This window comes from Palaemon carinicauda, chromosome 42 (genome assembly GCF_036898095.1).
Source record: "Palaemon carinicauda isolate YSFRI2023 chromosome 42, ASM3689809v2, whole genome shotgun sequence".
NCBI classification, from domain to species: Eukaryota; Metazoa; Arthropoda; class Malacostraca; order Decapoda; family Palaemonidae; genus Palaemon; species Palaemon carinicauda.
In genome coordinates, this window is record NC_090766.1 from 31,347,635 (window position 1) to 31,360,471 (window position 12,837).

A 12,837-nucleotide genomic window follows, 5' to 3' on the forward strand; every position below is an offset into this window, starting at 1 on the left:
TTACCACCTGGACTTGATTTAGAGATTGGTATGCCCATTTCGCTTCCAGCCACATGGAACATAAGCATTTCAGAATCTTTTCCCCACATTCCTTGCGAGGGGAAATGTGATTTAATCAAAAATAGCTTTTACTTATCAAACACGGCCTCCCACGACACCTACTCTTCAACTCTTTGGTTGCAGCTCAGAGAGGTCTAGCTCAAGACACTTCAGATTGTATGAGCTGTGTTGTCCAATTTTTACTTTATTTATGGCTCACGAGGTCAAGGGATGAGGACTTGAGTACCAGTGTTAAGCCCAAGATTTCCGGGTTAAGTTTCCCGCTAGTTGGAAAGGGGACTTCCCCCCCTCCTTTAGGATGAGTCTCCTATAGTAAAGATCATTAGTTTGTATTCATGTAGAAACAAATGACAAATTTTAGAAATAATTTGTTTTTTTCTTTACTATACAAACCAGAGTATTTACTCAAACTTGCTCACCATCACCAACCCCCAATGTAAATCCCAGATGCAATCTAATTGAGGTTACAGTAAGTTGTAGGGGAGACGATTGCCTCCCCGCTACTGATAGGGTAATTACCTGCTGGCTGTTTACACTTCATTAAAGTTTTAATTGCCGTATTGCATCCTTCACTGTCATCCTTCTCCTGTAGTAAAGAACTCAGGTCTGTATAGTTAGGAAAGATACAAATTATTTTCTAAATTTTTTATTTTTCCCAACCATAGAAACCTGAGTCCTTTACATAGGCAAACGATAACAGCGAAGCTGAGAATATGGCTATCAAAAACTTATAATGAGGTGTTATTTTTTCCTACATAAATACAAACCATTGAAGACTCATCCTTAGGCCGGAGTAAGTCTGTACCAACTGGCTGAAACACTTATCCCATGAACCTGATAAACAGAACATATATAATGCTGAAGGAGTTACGGTTCCATCCACTATGTGTACCAGTGGTTTGATAGTACAACTGGGTCCACGGCCCTGGCTTTAAGGGTTGTTTTTTAGCCAAATATTTTTGCTTTGTACGCCTAGCAATATCATATGATGGGTCTGAAATACTCTGAAAACATTTTATGACTGTGAATTTGCTTGGATACTCCCCCTTGCAACGAGTGTGGAGAAAAGACTCCTCCGTACCTGAGTACGGAACAAACACTGAGTGGGGCTTACCTGATAACCCAAACAAGTCCACCAGGCAAGGTTCTGGATGCTGTGCCCCAAGAGTGGAGAAGGTTGAAAAGAAAGGGAAGGTCAGTAATTTTTTTTTTTATTTTCATCACAGACTGACTCGTAACCTCCGAACTCATTCAGAATGAGGCACTAACATCTCTGACATCGTAAGCTTTTATCCACATTCCTCCCAAGGAGAAAGCAGGAGAGGGAGAGAGGATCATGAAATCACTTCCCTCAGCCTGAATGAGATCGTTTTCCCTAATCTTTTCTTCTTTATCCTACTTGTGCTGACAAATAGGTGTTGCAGGTGGGGTCTCACATTTCTATGCTTAAGGAAGACCTTTAGTTCTCCCACAAGACCCAATAACAACTGATCAGGATCATAGGTTACCTAACTAAGGCTCGAGATCTGAAAAGTTAAAAACATGGAATCCAAAACAGAAAAATTTTGGGTCTTAGCTACAAACCCAGGGACAAAGGAGAGCAAGATCTGCCTTAGCCCCATTGAATGGGTGACGTGGAAAGAGACTTCATGAATTTCACTGACCTGTCTTGCTGAGGTTGAAAGGAACAAGAAAACCGTTTTCAAGGAAGGATCTCTATCAGAGTCTTACCCTGCCAATTTATAGGGTGTCACCTTCAGGGAACATAAAACTTTAACCACTTCCCACGATGTAGGTCTCACTTCAACTGGAGGGCAGGACTTCTCAAGACTTTGTTTGAGAATGGATATATACACCAAAGAAGAATATCTACTTCCTTTAATCTAAAGAAATGGCTCAAGGCTGAGCGATAACTTTTCAGCACTGGATGGAGCCGAGTTTCTCCTTGCAGAGGTACAATAAAAAGTCAGTGATCAACGGTATAGAGGCTCCGAGAGGAGAGACACCTCTCTCATGTCACCAACTATAGAAGATTACAGACTAGTGTTGATAAATTGCTGTTGATGACTTGCAGTGGAATCATGATATTTCTTTCTCAGTCTCTCACAAAAAGCCTCTGGATAATCTCCACACGTGAAGACAAAGGGATTCTGCTGCACTGTGGAAGATCTAGGTATGAAGTTGGCATAACACGTCAGGAAGTGAAGGCAACTCACTCGAATTTTGTGCCAACAGAAGTAAAAAATCTGAGTACCATTCCATCCGAGGTTAGGCATAACTCAAAAACCCAATTTAGGACACTTCTTATCAGGCAGAATAGTACAAAACCCTATACGACAAGGACACCCCACGGGTGTTGGAACATCTCCTTGAACGCTACCTCTGGATCTGGAAGTGGAGAGCAGTACACTGACAGTTTGTGATTTAGTGAGGTCGCCAAAAGATCCATCATCATAGAGAGCCCCACAAAGTCAGGATTTCTATCAGTATCTGAGAACATGAAGACAATTCGGACCCAACTGTCATGGTCTTCCTGTTCAGCTTGTTGGTCATGTTGTTCCCTCTACCTGGAATAAAACAGGCTGTAAAGGCAATTGAGTTGACTTCCTTCCACTTGAGAGTTTCCACTGCCAACTGGTACAGTTGTAGCAATACCATGCTCCTTTAGTGGTGTTGTCGCTCATCACATCTGAGTAACTGTTAAGAATAGGATGAAAATATTGAAGAGCCAGAAATGCTACCTTCAGTTTAGGAAATTTATGTGCTTTTACTGCTCCATCTCAGACCAAAATCCCGACACCAGATACTGACAGTGGTAAGCTCCCCATCTTTCCTTGGATGCATCCGTGAAGAGCGAGAAGTCTGGAGGCAGAGATGACAGAGGACACCCTTTCAAAAGGTTTAACTCATCAAATCACCACTGATGATCCCTTAAGAATTCCTCCCTTACAGCAACTAGTAAAACTGGAAGAGCCAGGTATTGTGACTAATGCTGTTTCAGCTCTCACTGCAGGAACAAAACGTGAAGAGGATCACAGGGCACTAGGTGCTCTAAGAATGACAGGTGCCATAGTAGGCTCGGCCACTGATGAGCTGATATCTGGGATAGACGAAGGACGGGTAGACTACCTCTTGGAGATGGGAGACTCTTTTCTGGGATGAAAACACTTTACCGATTTCTATATCTATGTTCATGCCAAGACATGTCAGTCTTTGCGTGGGCGTTAATGCAGACTTCTTTTGATTTACCCCAATCCCCAGATCCTGGTAAAATGAAAGATGTCTGTCTTGGTGGAGAAGAATGATGTCCTTCAACTCATCTAGAATCAGCCAATTGTTTTGATACCAAAGGAGACAAATACTGTTAGCATGTGCCCACACCAAAATTAGAGTAAACACTCTCGTGAAGACTTAAGGGGCAGTTGACAGATCAAAGCAGAGGTAGTAGGTTGGCCAGGGCACCAGCCACCCATTGAGATACTACTGCTAGAGAGTTATGGGGTCCTTTGACTGGCCAGACAGTACTACATTGGATCCTTCTCTCTGGTTACGGTTCTTTCCCTTTGCCTACATATACACTGAATATTCTGGCATATTCTTTACAGATTCTCCTCTGTCCTCATGCACCTGACAGCACAGATTACCAAATAATTCCTCTTCACCCAAGGGGTTAACTTGTTCAGTGGCTACTTTCCTCTTGGTAAGGGTAGAAGAGACTCTTTAGCTATGGTAAGCAGCACTTCTAGGAGAAGGACACTCCAAAATCAAACTATTGTTCTCTAGTTTTGGATAGTGCCATAGCCTCTGTACCATGGATTTCCACTGTCTTGGGTTAGAGTTATCTTGCTTGAGGGTACATTTGGGCACTCTGTTTTATCTAGTTTCTCTTCCTCTTGTTTTGTTAAAGTTTTTATAGTTTATATAGGAATTATTCATTTTAATGTTGTTACAATTCTTAAAATATTTCATTTTTCCTTGTTTCTTTTCCTCACTAGGCTATTTTTCCTGTTGGGGCCCCTGGGCTTGTAGCGTCCTGCTTTTCCAACTAGGATTGTAGCTTAGCATTTAATGATAATAATAATAATAATGATGGATTGGAACACTCTACCAGCTAAGATCATCTATGGGTACCTACTGGAAGACAGATGAACTAGGATTTAGAAATATGCTTCTTTCAAATCTATGGTAATCATGAAATCCAAGGGTCTGATCACTTGCCTGACTGTTGCTGTCGTCTCCATTTAGAATGGGGTAAGGTGCACAAACCCATGCAAGGCTGAGAGATTAATAACTGGTCTACAAGAGAGAGTTCACTGTAGATCCCTGGGGAGCCTTAAACAATCTCTTGGAGGACGCCCTTCTCCATCATGGCCCGGACTTCTGCTTGAAGTACTAGATACTTCGGAGAATTTCGACGATAAGATGATGATACCACTGGTGGAGGAATCAGAGGAAGAGGAGAGTTGGTGAAGGGGAAGAATGTATCTAGACCTAAGAACCTCCAACTTTCTGCCCTGTGGAATCACCACCTCCTTCACTTGGTCTGCAGGCATCCTCCTACTGGTGGCATTTGGGAAGGACTGCCTCACCTAATGGAGTCTTCAATCTCTACCCCTTCCTCTGCCTTTATTTTGCCCTTGAACCTGACAAAACTGAAAGGTCTGATTCTGGGTCTGCTTCAAAATCGAGGGTTAAGGTCGGCTGACCTCTTTCTGAGATTATGAGGTTGTGGTGGCTGCGAGAATGTCCTAGCCTTGCTAGAAGTAGAGACTTGTGGTTGTCTGAAGGACATGGCTCGATAGAGGAGAGACTCTTAAATATCTTTCCTCCATTTCTCAGTGGCTGTCTCAACATCCTCCGTAAGGAAAAGAGAAGATCCCTCGATAGATGATTCATACCGCTTCAGCACCCACTTGGCCCCTTGGTTGGCCACCAGGAACTCGACTTCCCTAGCCCCAGTGATGATGATATCTTTAAGGAATATCTTCTTATCAGAGTCAGACAAGTCCTCCATGTCTGCTAAATAGCTGTCAGTCCCTGACCAGTGCTCAATTCAAGAAACTGCCTGCATGGTGGCCATGTCCATGTCTTCCATCCCTGAAGCCTCTGCCGCCAAGAAGAATAGGCTATTGAAGAAACCACTAACCATTCCATTGTAACCCCTGGAGTTAGCCTTGACACTGCCAGATCCAAAGAAAAAGGGGGAAGGATGAGCTTCACTAATTCTGTAGTATCTCTTCTGTTTGGAAAATGCCGCAAGAATCAGACAAGAACACTTTCCCGGGAAACTTGACCATTAACCTTGTCTAGAGCTTCCTTACCCAGAAATGACTAAGGAAGCCCTTTTTAATCAACATATCTTCTTCATATGGTTATGTGTTTTAACACTAAAACCTGTATTATTCTTTTACAGGATATTATGTAATGAATAATCATAAAGGTAATCTACACAGTCACTGTGTAATGGAAATGAATCCACATCGAGATCAAAACTTGGTCGCTCAAGCTGCTAAGCAATCCAAGAGCAATAAAAGCTGTAAAAGAGATTCGAAGTTAAGAATTTTGTTGGAGAAATAAAAGTACAACATATTAATTTCCTTCAATCGTTTCTTTTGTTATAACTTCATTCTGCAAAACAAGGTACTTGATCCATTTACTGGTAATAGGTATTGAATATGTGTTATCAAGGAAATCAATTATGACAATTATTGAACTAGTGAAGAAAGTCTTCACTTCACCGCTTCAGGAAGAGTGTGTTGAAAGCTTTTTTTGCTGAACCAATTGACTCATCTTTAGAATTGCCTTCAGATTTGGTTCCTAGAAGATAAAAAAATTTTCAGCAGGTAAATTATTTTTTTTATGAGACAGTTGCGCAGTTGTCTGTTAAATTTCTACTTGTTCTCAAGTGTTTTTAGATGCATCTTTGCTTTCTTGCTATCATGCTTCTTTACTCAAAAATGATTTTAGGACCCACATAACTATAGTAATAAGAGGACCCATATATCAAATAACCAGTTTTATTAAGATACAAATCTAAAGCACAGTTCAAGTATTAAAATGTTAGTAATCTCGTGAATGGATGTGCCGTATGGACATTTTTTTAACAATGTTTGAAGATTAGCAACAATAAGGGAAGCTAATATAATTCAAATTCGTCAGAACTGTGATTTTCGTATGAGGAAAAAACAGAAATGCGAGCTACACTTTATGGAAATATCTCGACGTGATATAATTATCATAAAAAAGAAAATATGAAAACTCGCAACATGTAATCCAACAAGAGAGGAAACGACTTGACGTCCAGCGCAATGACTCATCACTCACCAATAATCCGGTCAACTGAGGCATCTAGATAAGACTCAAAATCATCCTGATACTTCTGTTTCACTGTCTCCACTTCCTTTGTCAAATGTTGCTCATGGAGTTTCATTTCATTTTGAAAATACTCTCTCTCAGCCTCTTTTTCCTTTGCCATCTCTCTCCTAAGAGCTTCTATGTCTCGATCTCTCTCATTTGTCATTTGCTTCCTCATGTGATATAGAGCTTCGATGGATACGTAGTTTCCACAACTTTCGGCAGGGTACATTACTTTGGCTTGATCTGAAATAAAAAAAAAAAAAAGAAAAAAAAAAAAAAAAAAAAGAATATCTATCAGTCTCCCCTTACATTCCAGATTTTGTCTCCATATAAAACCTTTCTCTTGTAACTATCCTGTTTTATATATATATATATATATATATATATATATATATATATATATATATATATATATATATATATATATGTGTGTGTGTGTGTGTGTGTGTGTGTGTGTGTATAGATGGGTCATAATCCCACCTACCACAAACCAAACAGCCAAAATCGCAACAATCACAAATCCGACAGCCAGAATCCCAATTTGCTACGTTACCGACACATCCAAAATCCCGTCACCCATAATCGCGATAATTTGCTTTCTTTCTAACGTCAACAATAAACTGTTTTTTTTTTATTATATAGAACAGTGTATGTAGTGAAGAATTCAGGCAATTGGATTATCAATTCACTACAGCAATAATGGAAACTTTAGTTTTAAGATTCTACATTTATTTGCCTTGGCATTTCTGACATTAAATGAAATTCCGGAAGTTTTCGAAGATTTAAAATCACATTTTCCAAAAGAAGCAGAGAATACTGTAATGTGATTTGAAAATAATGATATACTTTGACGTATAAGTGAGTGTTTGTGTAATGGCGGCGTCATCAGTGCTCCACCATTATTTCTTCTTATTATATGGTCACTACATGACTCCATGAAATTAGAGAGTCCATGCAAGCAAAATGCAGTAGAAGCGTGGCATAGAATGTGGGAAAACGTCATTGGAAAAGCTCTTATTGGGCTTTATAGCATATTCGAGTTACGAGAGGAGGAGCAGCAAGTCAACAATCAAATTAAATGTGCTCATTGAGGTGAACTAGAGTACTTATATGAACAAGAGTAGCGCCATACGAGTTACCATACATTGGGTTGACGGGCACTATTTTTTTTCCGGGTGGTAGGCTACCAGCCAGCCAGTCTCTCAGTGGCCAGTGGCCGGCAAAACAGATTATGTCCACACTCTATCTTTCTGTTTTATATATAATTAGTGACGTGATAGTACACAATGCCGTGCTGTTTTGTGTATGAGTGTGCCAATATACCCAAGAAAGCATCTAAAATCTTTAGATTTCAAAGTAATCCTGCATCTCAATTTTATAAGGAGTACATTCCTTCAGATCCTCTCTCTCTCTCGCTCTCTCTCTCTCTCTCTCTCTCTCTCTCTCTCTCTCTCTCTCTCTCTCTCTCTCTCTCTCTCTCTCTCTCTCTGAGTTGTATTTGTGTGCCGGTGAGTGAACACTTGTGCGTCCCTAAAAATATCCTGATTTAACGCGGATAACAAAAGGCTATCGAGTGAAATATAGCTACAAGTTTTCGTGAATAGTCGGTGATTAGTTTGAGGGCAGAAAAGTGGGATAAAACGTCGGCATAGGATAGTTATCTTGTGAATTAATAAAAATCTAATCAAGATGGCATTGTATAACACAGGCAATTCGTGGAGAGACATCGTTGGAGTCAGCAAAAGCAAATTCCATGAGTTGGCGAAACAGGAGCTCGACCGTCTGATAACAGAGGTCACTAGTAACTCCAACCAGTGTGACGGAAAAATATTCGCAGACATATTGAAACAATATGATCCAATAAACTGGAACAGATCTGCGGAAAACATCAGCAAAATAATAGAAGAAATTCCAAAGAAGATCCAAGTGATAAAGAGACTTATAAAGAAAGTCTACATCAATCAACACATTCCATCAAAGAACAATAACAAGTCCAATATGGTGAATATGCTGATTGATGGATTAGGAAAAAGAATGCCAAAATGGTGTAATACATGTAAGATATGGTATTCCATTAATAATCCTCAACAACTGATTAGAAAATGTAATGCCTGCCATGTTCCAACACACCCTACATGTGCTGAAATACAGCAAAAAATAAAAAATAGAGACACAAAGGTATTCTGCTCAACATGCTTAGTCTGGATAGAAAATATAATTAAGTTGAGACTAAATCTGCAAATGGTTGAAGAAGAAGAAGAAGAAGAAGAAGAAGAAAAAGAAGAAGAAGAAGAAGAAGAAGAGAAAAATTAACAGGATATGTGTAAGGATGCAGAGAAAATCATTGATATAACTTATGCTGCCATCCAACAACATACTTATGAAAAAATAAATTATCAGATGGAAACAAATAATAGACCCAAGAGACTCTACCCGGACCTATATACTTTTAGGGAAGAGCAAGAACAAGAAAAAAAAGAAAAGAAAAATATAATCTGTAATATGCTGAACAGAGGGAATTGCAGATTTGGCGAAAGATGCTACTACAAGCATCCAAAGATATGCCATAATTATGAAATATATGGTAAATGTGCGTATTTAGACGGATATGGAGACGAATGCAGAGATCTCCATCCAAAAATATGCAAAACCCTAAAATAAGGAAAAGGATGCAGTTTCAACAAAAAATGTCGATATATGCATCCTGCAACTATGAATAAGAGTAAGAAAACACAGCAAACTGAAAAGAAAAATGAAAGCAAAAATGAAACAAAATAAGAAACAAAAAAGCATGCCGCGTATATACCCCGCTATGCACCAAAGGCCCCAAGATATGATGCCTTTCAACCAAAATCTGCAGAAATAGAGCCCAACTACAAAGAATGCATCTATAATGCTAGGGGTTGGTGCAGATATGGGGATAATTGCAGGTATACACACAAAAATAAATATGAAGGTGAAAGAACCAATATAATAGAAAAGTTGGATTTCTTAATGGCAGAATTCCGAGAAATGAAGAAAAGCACATCATATCAGATCAGGAAGGAAGCATGGGAGAATCCATATTATTACCAATATTAAATAATGGAGATGAAACACAAACCATAATAGTGATGAATGCACAGGGTTTAGTCATGAGTAACTCTAAAAGGAAAATAGAGTTCCTAGAAGAACTAACCCAAATTGAAAAAATAGATATATTAAATATAAGTGAAACATGGTATTCCTAAGAGACTGGAAGTGATGACCAGATAAAGGGTTTCCAAACTTATAGATCAGACAGAAAAAATAGGAATCAAGGGGGAACCGCAATATATGGAAGAGACATAAATCAAGGAAAAGTCTGTGAAAAATACAGCAACACAGAATGTGAATTGATTGCGGTAGAATTTGAATTTGAAAAACTAGTGAATATTGTAGTTTACAGACCCCCAAATACTAAGAAGTTTGACCTAATAATAGAAAAAATAGATGATATATGTAGAAACCATAAAGATTGGAATATAATCCTATCCAGAGATTTTAACTTTCCTTTCGTGAATTGGAAAGAACGGATAGAAGAAAGTGGTTGTATGTATACATATAAAAAAAGAGAGTAATAGTAGCGAGAAGGTAAGAGGCAATTTGAAAAGCTTCAAGATATGCTATTAGATCATAATATGAAACAAATAAACCACATTCCAACAAGAAAGGAAAATGTCCCAGATCTAGTATTTGTGAATGAGGTGAATTATGTTAACGAAATAATAGTGTATAACAAGGGAATTTCAGACCACAATGTCATAGAATTGATAGTTCATCCCAAAGCAAGTGATCGCAGAATTAATAAAAACACAAAACTTTGGGAAGGATATGGAAAATATAATTTTTACAGTAAGAATATAAAATGGTCAGAAATAAATGAAGAACTGAATAAAGAATAGAAAAATGTATTTGTAAGTGATAATACACAGGTAAATACAGAAATACTGTACAAAATACTGGAGAAACTTGTTGAAAAATATGTACCGAAAAAAAACAAAAAAACAAAAGACGTGCATACCAAGAGACAGAAAGATCTTATTTCAGAAAATTAGAAAGTGGAAGATAAATCTTGCAAAAGAAAAAAATGTGTGGAAAATGATTGAAATAAAATGTAAGATAGAAAATGCAGAACAAAAGATTATACAGTCGAAAGAAAATGAAAAAGGGGACTTAGAAGAAAGGACACTTCAAAATATAAAAAGAAATCCCAAAGTACTTTACTCCTATGCAAAAAAGATGAATAAAGGGAGAATAGAAATAGGCCCTCTAAGAATTGAAGGACGGCTAACGAATGAAAAAAGGGAAATATGCAACATATTAGCAGAAAAATATAAGAGTAAGTTCACGCCAAGAATTGCGAATGAGAATAATGAAACAGAAATGAGAGAAGAAAATGTTGAATATCTAACGGATATAGATATTAAGGAAGCAGATATTGTCAAGGCTATAAACGAAATTAAAAATGGATCGGCAGCCGGAGTTCCAGCGATTTTGTTAAAAAAAACTGCAAACACTATCGCGAAGCTGCTCGCAATACTGCTAAGACAAAGTGTAGATATGAGCGAGATATATGTTAAACATAAATTAGCTTATATAACCCCTATCTTCAAAAGTGGATCAAGACTAGAGGCAAGCAATTATAGACCTGTTAGTCTAACACCACATATTATGAAAGTGTATGAGAGGGTAATAAAAAAGAAAATAATGGATCATTTGGTTAAAAATAATCTGTTTAATATAGGTCAACACGGTTTTGTGCCTGGAAAAAGTACACAAACCTAACTGATAGCACACTATGAAAACATATACAAAAATATGATAAATGAAAAAGACACAGATGTGATCTATCTAGATTTTGCAAAAGCCTTTGACAAGGTAAACCACAATATATTAGAGAAAAAAATGAGAAAGCATAATATTGTGGGAAAGATGGGAAAATGGGTAAAAGAATTCCTGCAAAACAGAAAACAGATAGTGGTTGCAAATGACGAGAAATCGGATGAAGCTCAGGTAATATCTGGCGTGCCACAAGGTACGGTTTTAGCTGCACTGCTGTTTGTTATTATGATCTCAGACATAGACTGCAATGTTGAAAACTCTGTAGTGAGAAGTTTCACCGATGACACAAGAATAAGTAGAGAAATTACTTGTGATGAAGATAGGAACTCACTACAAAGAGATCTAGACAAAATATATGAATGGGCGGAGATAAATAGGATGTTATTTAACTCCGATAAATTCGAATCAATGAATTATGGAAACAGAGAAGGAATGGTATATGCATACAAGGGACCTAATAACGGGACAATCACAAACAAGGAAGCAATTAAAGACCTTGGTGTAATGTTAAATAGGAATATGTTATGCAACGACCAAATAGCAACACTGTTGGCTAAATGTAAAGCAAAAATGGGAATGTTATTCAGACACTTTAAAACAAGAAAAGCTGAACATATGATTATGCTTTACAAAACTTATGTACGTAGTATACTCGAGTAATGCAATGTGATATGGTACCCACACTACCAAAAGGGTATTGCACAAATAGAGAGTGTACAAAGGTCTTATACTGCTAGAATAGAAGAACTTAAGGACCTTTACTACTGGGAAAGACTGCAAATTTTAAAACTATACAGTCTAGAAAGGAGAAGAGAACGCTACATGATAATACAAGCATGGAAGCAAATAGAAGGAATTACTGAAAACATCATGGAGCTAAAAATATCAGAAAGAGCAAGCCGAGGTAGATTAATAGTGCCAAAAAATATACCAGGAAAACTAAGGAAGGCGCACAGGACATTAATCCACTACGCACCAGCATCGATAATGCAGCGACTATTTAATGTGCTGCCTGCTCATCTAAGAAACATATCAGGAGTGAGCGTAGATGTGTTTAAGAATAAGCTCGATAAATACCTAAGATGCATCCCAGACCATCCAAGACTGGAAGATGCAAAATACACCGGAAGATGCATTAACAACTCTCTGGTGGATATACGAGGTGCCTCACACTGAGGGACCTGGGGGAACCCAAACAAAAAATAAGGCAATAAGGTAAGGTAAGGCTCTCTCTCTCTTCAGATGAAAGTTTATTATTCCTGTGTGCACCTCTTTCTATTATGCTTTTCCTTTTTACCACGAATACTTCCCAGCATTTAAAACAAATGGAAACCAAATGTCCCCTCATTTGATTACCATTATTTTTCATACTATATCATAATCTGTATCATATTTTCATTAATATATCTTATCTTCACTACTATATCCCATTATACCAGAACATATTTCAATACTATCCACATGTTCCATAACTATATCTTACTTTCGCTACATATATTATGTACTATATCATATTTTCCCAATCTTATCACATTTTCATTATATATAACATTTTCA

General features: G+C 37.8%; 1 protein-coding gene across 1 annotated transcript in view; it reads right to left on the reverse strand.

The window, feature by feature from the left end:
* Positions 1 to 5,794: 5,794 nt before the first annotated feature.
* LOC137632754 (amiloride-sensitive sodium channel subunit beta-like) overlaps positions 5,795 to 12,837 on the reverse strand; it is a 12,034-nt gene continuing 4,991 nt past the window's right edge. Inside the window, exons 5-6 of the mRNA XM_068364834.1 lie at positions 6,385 to 6,660; positions 5,795 to 5,877 (exon numbers count right to left, since the gene is read on the reverse strand). Of these exons, the coding sequence (XP_068220935.1) occupies positions 5,795 to 5,877; positions 6,385 to 6,660 (359 nt within the window). The remainder of the gene's footprint in view (positions 5,878 to 6,384; positions 6,661 to 12,837) is intronic.